The sequence below is a fragment of the Crinia signifera genome, chromosome 11 (genome assembly GCF_055691185.1).
Source record: "Crinia signifera chromosome 11, ASM5569118v1, whole genome shotgun sequence".
Lineage (NCBI taxonomy): Eukaryota > Metazoa > Chordata > Amphibia > Anura > Myobatrachidae > Crinia > Crinia signifera.
The window spans coordinates 48,411,728-48,430,709 of record NC_139227.1 but is presented as its reverse complement, the minus strand read 5'-3'; the positions used below and the strand labels follow the sequence as shown (position 1 = coordinate 48,430,709).

The window sequence follows — 18,982 nt, the reverse complement described above, 5'->3', positions numbered from 1 at the left end:
CCCACCTGTCAGAAGACATTGGCGGGACATAGCGCAATTCATTTATTTATTGGGGAGGAAATGTGCATTTGGGCTGCAGAGGTTTATGGTGGAGACTTATCAAACCTAAAGAGGATTCTAGCCATTGTGTTATACAATGTACTAGATCAGGGGGTCCAGGTATTAAGGTTAGCCTTATTGGAGCACAGATGAATTAATTGGTACCTCAGTTATGTTTATGTAACTATCTGCCATTCTAAGCAGTACGTAAGCCTAATGCAGGTGCCACGGGGCAGTGATACAGGGGTGATGTATGAAGCCTTGGAGAGTGGAGAGAGATAATGTACCAGCCAATCCACTCCAAACTGCCATGTTACAGGCTTTGTTTGAAAAATAAGGGGTATAGGTAAAACCGCACCTGGACAAGACTCCAGAATATCGGACTGGACACCAAACTCTGCATTCCTGAGCTTGTAGTGTCCGGTCTGAGAGGAGGAGGGCGAGAATAAAGCCTCCCTGTATGGTCCGGGCCACACGGAGAGGCTGTAATCTCCCCTTTCCCATGTCCGCGGTGAAAGCAATCACAGGCATCCCCCCGGACAAGACGCCCCTCGGATGGGACACCCCCCTCCCCCGTTCCAGAATTTAGTTCGGGTCCAGTTTTTCTTAGTCCCAAAAATAAATTAGGCGCTGATTGGTACTTTATCTCTGTCCACTTTATCCTTTTTTTCTCTTTTCTTTTTCAGTGTGACATCACAGCACTGTACTCCCCAGTGATGTCACCGTTGCATTTGCAGCAGGTGACTGTGGTCTGTTTGCTCTAGTAATTGCTTCTCCTTGGTTGGCTATTACCACTTTTACACCAAAACTGCTGGGTCGCACCCGGGTTTTTGGACCCGGATGCGACCCAGCAGTTGTTCCCTTTTACACCGGGCCCTGAGCCGGCGCTCGGAGATGACATTATCTCCAAGCGCCGGGAAACCCGCCGACTGGCAACGCCGCCTGACACCCCCGCAACGACGACCGAGATACTGGGGGCAAGCCCAGCACCCAGGAAAGCTGCTTGCCAGCCTCCGTCCATGAGGTGAATGGATGGCGCACACAGGCATCCATTCACCTCTGCTGCTGTCTCCATAGTACCGCAGACAGCAGCGGAGGCTGTTCACAGCCAACTTTTGGACTGACCTCAGGGTGGTGCGGTCCGGAGGTTGGGGCTCCCTGATTGGAGGAAATGGGTCCCTGGGTCGGATTACCTGGGTTACCCATTTACACGGCCCCTGACTCCAGGGAAGCCCCGTGTCTGACCCTGAAAATCTTCCGGGTCGGATGTCGGGTAACAGGACCCGGGTTATTTTTTTTTTTGCCCTTTTACGCTAAACCCTGGCCCAGACTGGAGCGGCAATAATCCGGGTCGCGGCAATAATCCGGGTCACGGCAATAATCCAGGTGTAAAAGAATGGTCCTTGTGTTTGCTGATTCCCCGTCTCCTTGTGGCCACGTCCGGGCTGGTTCAGCAGCAGCTGCAGTAAACTTGAGTGTTTATTCCACACACAACACTTACAGCTTTAGAGATGGGATCCTGCTGTGAGGAACGCGCTACGGGATTAGATGGTGCAGGGGAGGGCATTATCCTAACCAAGGAGAAATCTGCCTGTAATCCACAACTACTGGGCAACTACTACACCGGGCACATGCAGGGGTTAAATGAATGTAATTTATTAAACAATGCCTATAGAACATTTCTGAATATAAGGCTTCTATAGGGGGTTGGAGCCCCCCAGGGCTGGATTATAGTGGGGCACAGGGGGTCAGTACACCTGGGCCCCCCTCTATCTAGGGGCCCCCTTTGGTTGTCATGGATTTAAAAATAAAAAAAGGTACTTGTTTCCTAGCACGGCGCCCATGATTTTGATCTTACTGCATCTTATACATTATTGCATCGCATACAATATAGTGGCATGCGATGCAATGCGATGCAATGCGATTTTTAATTGTACAAGCACCCAGATGGGTGATTACAATGTTAAATGCACCCCCATTGTCAATGCCACCCCCACTAGCAACGCCAACCCGAAGCGTGGCAAGTGTAGCGAGCCCGCGATGGGCGGCGGTACGCGTCCTCCGACCTTTTCAAAACCCCACTATCCACGTTGGCATGGAGTTGAATTTAGATAGTGTGGCGAGCGCAGCGAGCCCGAAGCATGGCGAGCCCCGCGATGGGACGCAGATGACTTAACATGCAATCCACGTCCCCTCGTTGGGCTCGCCACGCTTCGGGCTCGGTGGCTCGCTACACTATGTAAGATAAACTCCACGCCGACGTGAATAGTGGGGGTATGAAAAGGACGGAGGATGCGTACCGCCGCCCCTCGCGGGCTCGGGGTGGCGTGGACAATGGGGGTGCATTTTACATTGTAAGTATAATTTGCTGGCATGCGATGCTGTGCGATATTTCATTGTACAATCCAGGTCATTTACCCGATTATTGCATCGCATACCTTATGTAATGGTATGCGACGGGCGCCGTGCTAGGAAACAAGTACCTGAAAAAAATTTTAGCTAATGGTTTTGTGCATGGGAGTTGGGTAGTGGCATAGTTACCTACCCTCCTGCATTCTGCAGGAGACTCCTTGAAATAGCAGCAATCTCCCTCATCTCACCTGACCCACATTACACTCTTAAATTTTTGGGGAAAAAAAGGAATGAGAGAGATACCTTTACATTGAATCATCAGCACCATTTCTCAGCACTTCAGCAAGTATAGTAGCTCTTATGGTGTGTACACACGGTCAGATGTGCCTTCAGATACAATCCACGATCCGATCAGATTGGATCGTGGATAGTATCTGAAGGCACATCCGATTTGCATACAAGTCTGACTATATAGTGCAGATCTGCACTATATAGTCAAGGCAGACAAGACTTTCTGCCTTGCGATACGTGAACGCGCATCGGAATCGGATCGGGATCTGAAGGGTTAAAACCATTGAGATCTGCATCCGATTCCGATCCGATGTTGACTATATCGTCAACATCGGAAGGCAAAAAGTACCGTGTGTACACACCATTACTGACTGCTTTGGGGTTATCTACATTTTACTAGTTTCCTCTCAGATGTAGCAGTGCACACCCACGCTTCTAGGTGCCACGTTCACAATCTCTTTTCACACATATATGGCACTAGACACCCTTTGGGTGGAGCACGACACGCTCCCTCAATAGGATGCAGTGCAAAATTCTACTACCAACTGTAATCTCTCTGAAATTAGTTTTCAAAAGTAGGCAAGTATGGGTAGTGGTGCAGCTTCACCTATCTGCCAATGTAACAATGATTAATGGTGCTGAGCATCAGGAGTCAAGGCACACTGACTGCACAAGTGTGCAATGCATTACTGGGAGTTGACTTATGGTGTGTACACACGGTGAGATTCCTTTGCTATTCTACTTAAGATTCGAGTGCTATGCAATCTTTACTATCTCTGTACCATTTGCATACAATTAATGCTATCTACATTAGATTTGCACTATATAGTCATTGCAGCCCTGTCTATCTGGGTTTCGATTTGTGCTGTCACGGGAGTGTGCATCGGGATCGCAAGGTAAAAAACCTGTGTGATCTGCATGCGATCCCGATGCGATTTTGACTATATAGTCAAAATCTCATGCTGATTATCATTGTACCTGTGTGTACACAGCATAAGTCCCATAAGACTTTGCACACAAGAGGTCAGAGTCTGAGAGGTTTGTGCTGAGCTATGCTTGGTGGAGCTCATCATCTGCTTCTCAGGCCCATGAAGGATAGCAGCAGCAGGATGTGGCCTGTCATTGGAGGGTTTTTAATCAGAGGCAGCGCCTGCCAGGGCTCTTACAGAGTAAGGTACAGAGGTGGTGTGTATGTATGTATGTGTGTATATATATGTGTGTGTATATATATATATATATATATATATATATATATATAAAGTAGAGTAGAATGTACTCTACTTTCTACATTGCCCTTACCTGACGGGCACCGGGGCAGTTGTTCCAGAGGAGTGAGTGCCGGACCGCATTGCTGTGTGTATATATATATATATATGTGTATATGTATGTGTGTGTATATATGTATGTTTGTTTTTCCTGATTGGGCAGGTGTGGTGTGCCTTATGCTCTTCTTTTCCTCTCTTGTCACTTCCTTTCTCTGTCCGTCGGCGGTTCTTCAGCTTCACTCGCCTTAATTCTGAGGGAAAAGGGACAAGGAACCTCAAAGAGCAACACCCCCACACAATAACACGCTCACCACACGTGAGGACGGTGAACGAATGTTTTACTAGACAGCAATGGATCACGGGTCACTGCTATAAGGAGGATTAGGTGATGCAATAGAAGTAACAACTGGCAGTCGTGATGGGGCCCTATCAACGCAGGCCACAATTAACACGATATACTGCACACAATTACAGTTAGACAGTAGATGAATAGTGCAATCAATATCAATTAATTAAAATCACACGGCAGGAATATGCAATGAACAATACAGTGTATTTCTATAAATTAAAGAATACTCTGCGCAATGGGGCCCAGTGGGAGTATTGGGCCACAACTCGCACAATACGCTGTACTAAAGATCTCGTTAACCATTAACTGTAGGCACATACAAGTAAGGCAATTCTGCATTGATAACACATCAATTGATACTGCGTGACAATGAAATCCCACTAGGGTGTACTTCCCCTAAACTACGCAGTTTTACCCACAGTTTTTGCACACTGCCTTTACTTTATGCAGCGTCGTGGGATGAGGCCGGCCGGGGGAAGGCATAGAGACTCAGCGGTGGCCAGATGCTGCAGATGGATCGCCGCCGGGCGGATGTACTGTACAGCCGTCCATAAAGTACTTCCGCCCAGCGCCCGCTGCAGCCCAGCAGCGATCTATCTGCACCATCCATCTCTGGCCAGCGGGACTGAAAGACAGCCACCGCTGAGATTCTAAATATAATGGTGAGGGGGACTGGCACTGGGGGGCAATGTGTATCTGGCACTGGGGGGCAATGTGTATCTGGCACTGGGGGGCAATGTGTATCTGGCACTGGGGGTTCAATGTGTATCTGGCACTGGGGGGGCAATGTGTATCTGGCACTGGGGGGGCAATGTGTATCTGGCACTGGGGGGGCAATGTGTATCTGGCACTGGGGGGGCAATGTGTATCTGGCACTGGGGGTGCAATGTGTATCTGGCACTGGGGGGCAATGTGTATCTGGCACTGTGGGGGCAATGTGTATCTGGAACTGTGGGGGCAATGTGTATCTGGCACTGTGGGGGCAATGTGTATCTGGCAACGCTGAGGGCAATGTGTATCTGGCAACGCTGAGGGCACATGTATCTCGCACTGTAGGGGCATGTGTACCTAACAATGTGACCACTCTCCCGTATAGGTGACCACGCCCCTTTTTATGTGACCATGCCCCCTTTTCCCGAGTGAGCATAATTAAACTGTAAGTCAGACAGAACCTGAAATATCTGACTGGGAAAAGCAATTAACATGCTTGGATGGGGACCACTGCTTTGAAGTCAGATATCTCCGGTTCCCCAGGGCCGATTTTTAAAATTCTTGTACCTATGCACAAAAGTTACCCTCAGCTTTCACTGTCCCTAAACCTGGCCTTGACCTTCTACCCTTTGGCCTAATGCTAATTAATTCAAATTAACGCATGACATATGACACATGTTCAGAGTGAGTGAGGGTGTTGCAGCCTAGTACAGTATTGAGTTGCATCCAGGGCCGAGTCTGGGTTGTATCTGGGTGTACTCCATGTAGAGTAATCTCAGCGACGATATGTTGGGGGAATATGCACACAGAAATAAACCTGTTGTCAGGCTGATGGTTGTACTCTGGATATGGCTGCTCCAGGCCTGCACTACAGTTGATGCTCAGTTAAAATCCAAGTGTACAGATATGGGGGAAATGGTCATCTGTCAGATCAGACTTAGGTTGACAGTCATTAGTTCGACCCCGGAAGGTCGACATGGGTCAAGGTCGACATGACTTAAGGTCGACATGGGCCAAGGCCGACATGGGTTTAGGTCGAAAGTCATTAGGTCGACATGAGTTTTTTACTGTTTTTTTGAGCCGACACGTGCCGACAGGCGGTATTTCATGCCCTACCATCCACTAGGGCGTGGTGGGAGAATAAAATAGTGTGCCGAGCGTATCGAGGTACCGTGCCCAGCGCATTGCAAGTGAAGCGAGGGGCTGCGGTTCAACTCCAACTGTGTCCATGTCGACATTTGGGTAAAAAAACAGTGAAAAACTCATGTCGACCTAATGACTGTTGACCTTGGCCCATGTCATTACTGTCACATTATCAGACCCACTAGCTGGTGCACAGGGGTAGTCATTACTGTCACGTTATCAGAACCCCTAGCTGGTGCACAGGTGTAGTCATTACTGTCACATTTCCTAGACCTCCTAGCTGGTGCACAGGTGCAGTCATTACTGTCACGTTATCAGAACCCCTAGCTGGTGCACAGGTGTAGTCATTACTGTCACATTTCCTAGACCTCCTAGCTGGTGCACAGGTGCAGTCATTTCCAACGGTCATGTTACCAGGCAACCTAGCTGGTGAACAGGTGCAGTCATTACTGTCACATTTCCTAGACCTCCTAGCTGGTGCACAGGTGCAGTCATTACTGTCACATTTCCTAGACCTCCTAGCTGGTGCACAGGTGCAGTCATTACTGTCACATTATCAGAACCCCTAGCTGGTGAACAGGTGCAGTCATTACTGTCACATTTCCTAGACCTCCTAGCTGGTGCACAGGTGCAGTCATTACTGTCACATTATCAGAACCCCTAGCTGGTGCACAGGTGCAGTCATTACTGTCACATTTTCTAGACCTCCTAGCTGGTGCACAGGTTCAGTCATTTCCAATGGTCATGTTACCAGGCAACCTAGCTGGTGAACAGGTGCAGTCATTTGTAACTAATGTCACCAGGACACCAAGCTGGTGCATAGGTGTAGTCATTACTAAACTCATGTTGACCTTTTGCTTGTGTTGAAATAACGCACGTCAACCTTTTTCATGTGTCGACCTTCTGAGTTTCGACCAATAGTGATCGACCTAATGATACCCACCCTTAAATGGAAATGTTCTGGCTTCCATTCCTATGGAGTAAAAATGTTCTGTCATATACTGGTATCTATAATGAAAGACTATAACTGGTTCTTTACAAATCACATGGATGCAGTTTCCTGGTTGGTTGAACAGGACCTATAATATGTTAATCCCTTGAAGGCTTTGATAGCTAAGGAACGTGGTGTGGATAAAGTGCATGGGACCCACTTGTGGTCCATCTGCTCCTTCTCTGCAGCTTCGCATTCACATATAATGGTCTTGGCCAGGGCTGGGCAACACACATCCCAGGATGCTTGTGGCCATGCTGAAACTGATGCAAGGCATGCTGGGATGTGTAGTTCATCAACATCTGGAGGGCCGGTGTTGCCCAGCCCTGCCCTACACAGTGCATATTTTGCTGGTAACCCAGCAGGTGCACAGGTGTAATAATTACTCACACATTTTATAAGGTCTGCAGGTGGAGTTAATTATTTCACTTGTGATTCTGTGAGGAGACCAGCAAAACATGCACTGCGTGGGGTAATGAGGACCGAGTTCCCTGACCACTGAGCTAGAGGGTCTGATAATGTGACAGTAATGACTGCACCTTTGCACCAGCTAGGTGGTCTGGTAAGGTGGCAGTAATGACTGCACCTGTGCACCAGCTAGTGGGTCTGATAATGTGACAGTAATGACTGCACCTTTGCACCAGCTAGGTGGTCTGGTAAGGTGGCAGTAATGACTGCACCTGTGCACCAGCTAGGTGGTCTGATAATGTGACAGTAATGACTGTACCTGTGCACCAGCTAGGGGGTCTGGTAAGGTGGCAGTAATGACTGCACCTGTGCACCAGCTAGGGGTTCTGATAACGTGACAGTAATGACTACACCTGTGCACCAGCTAGGTGGTCTGATAATGTGACAGTAATGACTGCACCTGTGCACCAGCTAGGTGGTCTGATAATGTGACAGTAATGACTACCCCTGTGCACCAGCTAGTGGGTCTGATAATGTGACCGTAATGACTACCCCTGTGCACCAGCTAGTGGGTCTGATTATGTGACAGTAATGACTACCCATGTGCACCAGCTAGTGGGTCTGATAATGTGACAGTAATGACTACCCCTGTGCACCAGCTAGTGGGTCTGATAATGTGACAGTAATGACTACCCCTGTGCACCAGCTAGAGGTTCTGATAATGTGACAGTAATGACTACCCCTGTGCACCAGCTAGGTGGTCTGGTAAGGTGGCAGTAATGACTGCACCTGTGCACCAGCTAGGTGGTCTGATAATGTGACAGTAATGACTGCACCTGTGCACCAGCTAGAGGGTCTATCACTACTGCATTTCACTATTTTTAAACAAATGGATAAGCAATAAGGATGGGTCAATCAACCAATGATAGTCTAAGGATCAGTGACAGTGACCGGCCAGCATAACCAGTTCCATGTGTTGGAGTTACTCTCTAGCTAAGCTGTTAATGAGAAGTTGTGTGGATCACCTCAGCCCCGGCCAAGCATTGGACTTCCAGCAGAAGTATCCTCACCACTATGGTCCTTGATGCATAGGCAACCTACCTGTGACACTACAGTTGCCATCAAACTAGACATCCCAGCATGCCGTAACAGCAGAACAATGGTAGGACATGCTGGGATGTGTAGTTCCACAGCATCTGGAGCACTTTTGCGAATGCACAGGTTGTTCTCCTTGAGTGTTTTGTGAGCGTTCTTATTTGTTAAGGTGAAGGTTTTCCTAGGAGGTCACTGGAGGTGTCATGTTCAGTTCACTCCAACTCCATCTAGTCCTTTGCCGTCAGTAAGACTGGTACATAGAAGCCTGTATACGCCAACACTCCACAAACCATGTACAAAAGTCCCAGAACAAGAATATTTCTCATGTACTCATCCTCTTAATATTTATTTTTTTGACATCTTCAAATGGAAAACAATTTTTTAGGCTGGTCCGTGATTGGTACCATGTGGTCTCAAAGCTTAGCGTGATTGTCCTAACGTTTCACAGGGGCCTATGAGGCTAAGCCTGGTGATTGGACGTTGATGGGGATTTAACTTGCTTTGCATTTCAGCTCCTTCTGGGTCCCGAACAATCAGTCCTATTATGTGCCGCACTGAGGGGCTGATTACCTGGTTGTGAAGTGGAACAGAAATCATTTGTTTCTGAATGTATTGGGACAGCGATTTACTGTAAATCAGAGCAGAGTTTATGTTCAGTTCTGCAGTATTTCTAAAAAATAACAATCCAGAGATTCCAAAACTGTGGCTGGTATATATGGGTGACGCAGGGAAATGCCTTAAATATCTAAAGGTGCACTCACATGTTACCAGATATGTTTATAAAAAGTAGAAATTAAATTGGGAAATAACCATAAAAGTTACTGAACAGGGGTGAAGGGATAATGTGAGGACAGAGGAGGGTTAACAGCTAATGTGTGGGACAGAGAGGAGTTAAGGGATAAAGTAGAGGCAGAGCGTAGGTTGGAGGGATAATGTATGGGGGGGGGGGGGCAGAAAGTAGGGTAAAGGGATAATGGGGGGGGGGCAAAATAGGGTGAAGGGATAATGTGTGGGACAGAGGGTGAAGAGATGATGTGTGTGTGTGGGGGGGGGGGGGGGGGGAGTAGGGTGAGGGGATAATGTAGGGGAATAGAGTAATGTGAAGGGATAATGTGGGGGCAGAGTATGGTGAAGGGATAATGTGGGGGAATAGACTAATGTGAAGATATAATGTGGGGGTGAGGCAGAGAGTAGGGTGAGGAGATAATGTGGGGGCAGATTAGGGTGAAGGGATAATCTGAGCCAAGAGAGTAAGGTGAAGGGATAATGTGGGAAGGTCAAAGTATCGTGAAGAGATAATGTGGGGGAAGAAAGTAAGGTGAATCCATAATGTTGGGACGATTATAGGGTGAAGGGATAATGTGGGAGTGATTATAGGGGGAAGGTATAATGTGGGGGTGATTGTAGGGGGAAGGGATAATGTGGGGGCGATTATAGGGGGAAGGGATAATGTGGGGGCGATTATAGGGGGAAGGGATAATGTGGGGGCGATTATAGGGGGAAGGGATAATGTGGGGGCGATTATAGGGGGAAGGGATAATGTGGGGGGCAGAGAGGAGGGTTAAGGGATAATGTGGGGGGCAGAGAGGAGGGTTAAGGGCTAATGTGGGGGGCAGAGAGGAGGGTTAAGGGATAAAGTAGAGGCAGAGAGTAGGGTGGAGGGATAATGTGGGGGGGCAGAGAGTAGGGTGGAGGGATAATGTGGGGGGCAGAGAGTAGGGTGGAGGGATAATGTGGGGGGCAGAGAGTAGGGTGGAGGGATAATGTGGGGGGCAGAGAGTAGGGTGGAGGGATAATGTGGGGGGCAGAGTAGGGTGGAGGGATACTGCGGGGGGGGGGCAGAAAGTAGGGTAAAGGGATAATGTGGGGGTGGGGTAAAATAGGGTGAATGGGTAATATGTGGGTTAGGGGGAAGGGATAATGTGGGGGGCAGAGAGTAGGGTGAAGGGATAATGTGTGGGGCAGAGAGGGTGAAGAGATTATATGGGGGGGGGGCAGAGTAGGGTGAAGGGATAATGTGGGGGGGGGGCAGAGAGTAAGGTGAAGGGATAATGGGCCTTATTCTGATCGGTGCGGCCCGATCAGAATATGCGGCCGCGACCGTGCAGGCGGATCGCCACCTGCCGTCCGTACGCGGATATGTGGCGATCCGCATGAAATTGGACGGGGATACGCCTCCTCCGTCTTGGGAGCAGCCCCTGCATTCGATGGTCGCCGAACATCGAATGCAGGGCCGCACGCTCCACCAGGTCCCGCAACACAAGACCACATGGACACTTGTCCGTGTGAAATCATGTATGGGGGCGGGCAGCTGACATCCGGCGATGTCAGATGCCCGCCCCGTACCCACGCGTCACGGCCTCATTACCATGCATACGCCCCGCGTTTGCATGGGAACGCCCATGAAACGCGGGGCGTATGCATAGGGTAATGAGGCTAAGTAGCCCCTCACGCCCCTCTACGCCCCCTGTGCGGCGTATAAAGAATCCGTGCGGCGAAATCGCCTGCACATGCGCAGAGTGACCTCTGCACATGCGCAGACGATCAACATCGGCGGTCCGTCCGCATGCGGGAATATCCGCACCGATCAGAATAAGGGCCAATGTGGGGAGGGCAGAAAGTAGCGTGAAGGAATAATGTGGGGGAAGAGAGTAAGGTGAATGCATGTTGGGACGATTATAGGGTGAAGGGATAACGTGGGAGTGATTATAGGGGGAAGGGATAATGTGGGGGCAATTTATAGGGGAAGGGATAATGTGGGGGCCATTATAGGGGGAAGGGGTAATATGGGGGCATTTATAAGGGGAAGGGATAATGTGGGGGCAGTTATAGGGTGAAGGGATAATGTGGGGGCGATTATAGGGGGAAGGTATAATGTGGGGGCAAGTATAGGTGGAAGGGATAATGTGGGGGCGATTATAGGGGGAAAGGATAATGTGGGGACGATTATAGGGTGAAGGGATAATGTGGGGGTGATAGGGTGAAGGGATAATGTGGGGCCGATTATAGGGGGAAGGATAATCGGTCCTTAGTCCTCTCACTTCTTAGACCATTTGGGCACCATAACTGTACACAGAACAATGTATGTGAGGGTTATAGGATATATAATAGTGTTATGTGTAAAGAGACGTGTCATATCCTGTATTTATCTAATGCACTGCATGCTATATCTGCCCCCTTGTAGTGTCACTAGGCAGCTATATAACCCTCAGGCGTGTCACTATGCAACTATATAACCCTCAGGCGTGTCACTAGGCAGCTATATAAACCTCAGGCGTGTCCTTATGCAGCTATATAACCCTCAGGCGTGTCACTGTGCAGCTATATAACCCTCAGGCGTGTCACTATGCAGCTATATAACCCTCAGGCGTGTCACTGTGCAGCTATATAACCCTCAGGCGTGTCACTGTGCAGCTATATAACCCTCAGGCATGTCACTGTGCAGCTATATAACCCTCAGGCGTGTCACTATGCAGCTATATAACCCTCAGGCGTGTCACTATGCAGCTATATAACCCTCAGGCGTGTCACTGTGCAGCTATATAACCCTCAGGCGTGTCACTGTGCAGCTATATGACCCTCAGGCGTGTCACTGTGCAGCTATATGACCCTCAGGCGTGTCACTGTGCAGCTATATGACCCTCAGGCGTGTCACTGTGCAGCTATATGACCCTCAGGCGTGTCACTATGCAGCCATATAACCCTCAGGCGTGTCACTATGCAGCCATATAACCCTCAGGTGTGTCACTATGCAGCCATATAACCCTCAGGCGTGTCACTATGCAGCCATATAACCCTCAGGCGTGTCACTGTGCAGCCATATAACCCTCAGGCGTGCTACTATGCAGCTATATAACCCTCAGACGTGCCACTATGCAGCCATATAACCCTCAGGCGTGCTACTATGCAGCTATATAACCCTCAGGCGTGTCACTATGCAGCTATATAACCCTCAGGCGTGTCACTATGCAGCTATATAACCCTCAGGCGTGTCACTGTGCAGCTATATAACCCTCAGGCGTGTCACTGTGCAGCTATATGACCCTCAGGCGTGTCACTGTGCAGCTATATGACCCTCAGGCGTGTCACTGTGCAGCTATATGACCCTCAGGCGTGTCACTGTGCAGCTATATGACCCTCAGGCGTGTCACTATGCAGCCATATAACCCTCAGGCGTGTCACTATGCAGCCATATAACCCTCAGGCGTGTCACTATGCAGCCATATAACCCTCAGGCGTGTCACTATGCAGCCATATAACCCTCAGGCGTGTCACTGTGCAGCCATATAACCCTCAGGCGTGCTACTATGCAGCTATATAACCCTCAGACGTGCCACTATGCAGCCATATAACCCTCAGGCGTGCTACTATGCAGCTATATAACCCTCAGGCGTGTCACTATGCAGCTATATAACCCTCAGACGTGTCACTATGCAGCTATATAACCCTCAGGCGTGTCACTATGCAGCTATATAACCCTCAGGCATGTCACTGTGCAGCCATATAACCCTCAGGCGTGCTACTATGCAGCTATATAACCCTCAGACGTGTCACTATGCAGCTATATAACCCCCAGGCGTGTCACTATGCAGCTATATAACCCTCAGGCGTGTCACTAGGCAGCTATATAACCCTCAGGCGTGTCACTATGCAGCTATATAACCCTCAGGCGTCACACTATGCAGCTATATAACCCCCAGGCGTGTCACTATGCAGCTATATAACCCTCAGACGTGTCACTATGCAGCTATATAACCCTCAGGCGTGTCACTATGCAGCTATATGACCCTCAGGCGTGTCACTATGCAGCTATATAACCCTCAGGCGTGTCACTATGCAGCTATATAACCCTCAGGCGTGTCACTATGCAGCTATATAACCCCCAGGCGTGTCACTATGCAGCTATATAACCCTCAGGCGTGTCACTATGCAGTTATCCATGTGCCAGTGCTTTATGGATCTATTGTACCCTTTGTCATTGTGGCAGAAACTGAAGGAGGAGAACGAGAAGCTCCTGGAGGAGTTCGGGTACTGCCTCATGGATCACCATCGAGAGCGTATCGGGAACTTTAAGGTTGAGCCCCCAGGTTTGTTCCGTGGAAGAGGCGACCACCCCAAGCAAGGCATGCTGAAGAAGCGGATTCTCCCCGAAGATGTTATAATCAACTGCAGCAAGTAGGTTCATTCTGGGAAAAATGTAAATATGTTCATGTTCTGGGTTCCTCAAATGAAATTTATAGAAGGACAGTGTACTCTTAGTACACACTTCCATTGCTTTGAGTGGTCCATAGCATGCCTGTCTGGGTAATGCATACCTCCCAACATGACCCTCTCCAGGAGGGACACAATGTTCTGGACTTTCCTCTTAATGTATGATTACCATCACCTGTGTTGAAACACCTTTCTTATTAGTAAACCTGTTGAAAACAGGTGATGGCAATCATACATTAAGAGGAAATTCCAGGAGCAGAGCATTGTGTCCCTCCTGGAGAGGGTCATGTTGGGAGGTATGGTAATGGAAAACTCAGATGATAGAGACTCCACCACCTTACAGCAGGCTTATTAGAAAAAAAGTCTGCAGGGCCATTTCTGCTGGATTTGAATCGCATCATTTGTACCTTATTTTATTCCTACAGTATTATTAAACTCCGTATTAATTTCCAGTCAATTTTCTTCCCCAGCATAGGCCAAAGGCTGGCTGGTTACTAAGCAACAGAGCAGCGGCACAAATATGCGGCAATTATTTCTGTTTAACAATGTTTTGCAAATTAGTAGTGCGTTCGCAATAACCAATCAGACCAACTCGCAGGTGCTTTCAATAGAAAACAATAGAACACAGAATTTGGGTTGGATACAGTACAGTTCTGCTACACACAAGTGATCTCAATATTGCTGGGTGGTGGTGTTCTTTGTGCAATGGTAGCCACCATCTTCCACGGGTCTTCCCCATTGACTGAGAGCTGTGATAGATGACTCTCAGACAATCAGCAGATTATAGGCATCTTGAAATGACAGTGGGAGCTCAAGGTATTGCTTCTTATAGCGATCCGGGCAGTCAGGTAGATAAAGTTGCAGCTTGGTTTGCCTCGGATCCCCAAAGTTTGGGCAGCTTGGGATTTCTAAAAATCTGAGGCCTAGAGAAAAGCTGCATAGTTTATGGGTTCGTGCCACAAGTCAGGGGGACTTCGCCACATGACACACACAGCCATCCGGGTTCTGGGTGGGATACACTGAACAAAAAATGCGGTAGAAACACAGTTTTCGGGGGTTTTACTGCATTTTGAAACACACTAAAGCGCCTCCCGCTGGGGCTTCACTGTGGGGGTCTCAGTGCATGTGCGGTTGGACTTTCCCATCAGAAACGAGGAAGCCCAAGCAGTGGTGGAGATCACAAAGGGCAGATCTTATCGGGAGGGATGCCCTTTGCGTTGCTCACCGCATATGTTAGTACATATGCGGTGCGCAGTGGCCTGATGGGCGATGGCATGTACCGCCGCTGCTTGGTACATCCTGCCCTGCCCTCTGTGAGGCACAAGCTGTCATCCCTTCTGACATTTGTGGCAAAGTACTTTGCTGCGAGTCTAAGCACTAGAAGGAAGACAGCATCCGTTTTCTTGGTATTTTTACTACTTCAACCATGCCATTTCCTCAATTATTTCTTCAGCGCTCACGCCATTAGTGCGGGACTCTGGGGGTTAAGTATTTAAGAAATATGTGCAGCGTGTGTGGTGTGCCGCCCCCCCCTCCCCCTAGATCCAGCGGCCTGTTTGCAGCCATTATAAATCTGCCGGTGAAGAAAATATCTGGTTAGTTTTGAGGAGCAAGAAATCAATAGGAAGTGTGTTTTTCTGGGGGGCATGAAATCCGCAGCATTAGTTCTGAAAATGTACAGCAGCGAATCGAGGGAAAGGTGGTAATTTATCCAACAGAAGAAAGTGCAATTAAATACATGTAAAATAAGACTACAAAGTGTATCTGAATGAAGGCGGATACTGTTAAGGAGTCTGGAGAACCTCAGAATATGAAGTCACAGCTGGATACTTTTGAAAGCCTGGAATTCATTTAAGTGGTTCAGTAATTGTTGCCAATAGTGCTACAATAGTTAGAAAATTAGTTTTCACCCCCCTAGCCCGAGAGAACCTTATAGTGACGCTTAATAATCCCATAATCCTCTGCTAAAATGAAATGTTCCAAGGGAGCAGATCTGTCTGTTTCAGCACCACGGATAGCACCACAGTAGTTACATTACTAGGACAGAGGTGATAGGGTTCAGTCACTGCAAAGGCTCTGCCCTGCCCCCTCTGCAATATTTTCGGGGAACTGTTTAGATCAGGCATGTCCAACGTTGGCCCTCCAGATGTTGTGAAACTACACATCCCAGCATGCTTTTAGAGAATGCTAAAACTTTTGCAAAACATGCTGGGATGTGTAGTTTCACAACATCTGGAAGGCCAACGTTGGACATGCCTGGTTTAGATGGAGAGGAACATGTTTAATGTGTCTAGTTTATGAATGAGATGCTCCGTGTAAATTAGCGTTCATCCATCAATGAGAGGGCTGAGAATAGGGAGTAATAAAAAGGTGGGAATTCTAAGCAAGAGGAGTCTATTGAATTGGAGGTTATGTGGTCATTCGGGTCAACAGTATCTAGATTCGACAGTCAAAAGGTCAACCAGTGGTGAATAGATGCTGTGAGCGTGTAAGAACAGCGGCTATTCCAGAGACAGTGGGTCTGGGGGAGTTTGGCCAGCAGCACACTGAGCGCTGGGTGTGCCCCCACTGTGACAATAGTGGGCACAGAAGGAGGCATGTGCCCGGGTAGATTTTCCTGGGTCTTGTAAGGGGATTTCTTTCTTCTGCCCCCGATTTACTCTGTGATGGGTGTAGAGCCGGTAGAGACTTGCTGCTATTTTACCTGGGGCCTCACAAACTGTGGATTCATTTGTAGGCAAAGGTTCCTAGGCCAAGTCCCATCTCCTGAGTGAAGTCCGATGAAGTCTTCTGCCACATTGTGCCCTTTGTGCATTACATCTAGCGCTGTAAGGGAGCCAGGATTGTTCTCCATGTTGGAATACCTCTGTCCCCATGTGATTGCGTTGGGAGATGCCCTGGTGGATTATGGAAGCTCATACTGATGTGTTGTCTGTACAGATCTTCAGATCTCTGCTGAGTCTGAATCTGATAGGCCAGCTATTGCGTCTTTCCTATTGGCCTTAATGTTCTGGTTATTGTGTTATATTTATTTTCCTATTACCAGAGTACCAAATGCAGTAGTTTATCCAGGGGTCCAGCGTCCACAGCAAAGCATACTGCGGTTAAGGGTCATATAGGTTCAGATCAGTAGGCTGGCGTGGTTTGCGGAGAGCCCTCCCTGGCATCAGGTGGCTACAGGCCTTACGGTTTTAAAAGTGTTGATGACGGAGTCAGGCGTCGCAAACACAGGAAACATTCTACTGGAACCGTCCCCACTAATCGAGGTGTCACCAAGTATTTAGACTGTTCGGGGCGGTGTCCCATAAAACTTTAGAATGAAATAGGATAATCCTATAGGTCAGAAGAATAACGTAGAATGATTGGCCGGGTTTTGGAACTTTCTCTTAAGTCACTTCTTACTTGTGTTCTCTTTATTCCAGCAGAAATAGAAGAAGTTCCTATTTAATATATGGAGACAGCACAAATACGTTGTTCTGATCTAGCATCCAGTAACGCACAAGGACAGAGTGTGAAACTGGCAACTTGTGCGCTCGCTGCGTGCTGCCTGTTGAGCACGGTCTTAAATGGGATTAGCGCGCTGCTTGTCTTTCTGACCTGGGATGTCAAAACAGCTCACGTTGAAGTCGGGACAGTTAGGCAAATGACATAGATTTTGTTACTTGCAGAGAACAGCAGGAAGGCACGGAAACTGCAGACACGGGGATTAAATGTAGATGGCTCCTTTCCAACGCTTCCCAGGATGAATGTAATCCAATTCCAACACGCTGATCGCTTTTAACACTTTCCTCCCGTGGAAGACTGTTCTGGAGAGCGGACAGAGACACTGTGTGACATAAATATGGTGTTTGCGTGCTGATATATATATATATATAAGTGGATGCCTCTAATTATGGCCACCTGCGCCACACAGTACGGATTGGTGGATCATGCTAGTAATGTCACAGCAGCTCACATGACTGCAGTTTAAGCTTAATGACCATTACCATATTCCATTAGGCTATACCCCTAAAGATGGGCGAGTAGCTTTATCTCTGTAACGGAGTGGGCGACATAATACGTGACATTATAACAGAGCCACAGTCAAAAGATGTTAATGATTAGCAATAGACTACCTTTGTCTGCCATAGAAAACCAACATGGATAATATTAGTTTAGGCATCACTACAGGGCTGGATGCAAAATGCCAACAGCTATAATGTTAACTTTGTTGACTGTGTCGACATTCATCATGTAGAGAGTGATAAAATATTGATATGTTAGAATGTCCCTGTGGCCCAGCGGTGACTTACCTGATCCGTACAGTCAAGACATTGGATAAATAAAGGGATTATGTCCTGGGGTAGAGAGGCAGAACACAGGAGCGCACCAGCACAGACACCATGCTGGTACCTTGTACAGTGTCTGCCTCCCCGATGAAAGCAAAGTAAGATGCTGAAATGTTGGATAAACACATGTTGCTGACTTGGTGAGCATGGTGCCACCACCTGCAGTATGGTCTTGTATTGTGGTGCTTTTTTTAAATATAAATACCTCTGATGAAGTCACTCATTGTCAGATGAAACGCATTGGATTGATTTCTTGATCCAGTATACAGCAATTATGAGGAACTTGGTTTCTCCTGATAATCTGCTCAAATAATAGATTTAGTGTAAGACAATCTGGCACTCCTGCTATAGTACATTTGTACAGAGGCCCAGTGTCTTCCTTAATAGGCAGCAACAGGTGAATAGGTGTAGGCGGCATGCTGAGTACTTGTACAAACAGGAACAAACCGCTAGCCACTGCAGGTATATTATAGTAATTCACACATATACTGCACATGCCTACGCACTGTATAACTGATTTAGGAAAGTTCTGTTGTAAGGAAGGGTTGCTACGATCTTGGTATATTTAATCTGCTAAATGCGAGTTAATGATTTGTGTATGAAGACGCAGATCCTGAAAGCTTTACTAATGATTGGTGTCAGTGTCTGCTCGCAGCGATGATGTTTTGTTGTCTAATGCCTTCAGAACTCTGTATAATTACCAATGTTGCTAGATAGAGATATAGGGACTGCAGGGTTGTAGTAATGACAGACATTAGCAGATATGTCTGAAAGTGTTCTACCCAGGATTAGTCGCTGT

At 47.9% G+C, this 18,982-nt stretch overlaps 1 protein-coding gene across 2 annotated transcripts in view; it reads left to right on the top strand.

Moving 5' to 3' along the window:
• Window positions 1-18,982, top strand: part of LOC146045299 (DNA topoisomerase I, mitochondrial-like) — a 121,758-nt gene that overhangs the window by 74,745 nt on the left and 28,031 nt on the right. For both annotated transcript variants that reach the window (XM_083164052.1, XM_083164053.1), the window contains exon 10: window positions 13,632-13,819. In XM_083164052.1, coding sequence (XP_083020178.1) covers window positions 13,632-13,819 — 188 coding nt within the window. The remainder of the gene's footprint in view (window positions 1-13,631; window positions 13,820-18,982) is intronic.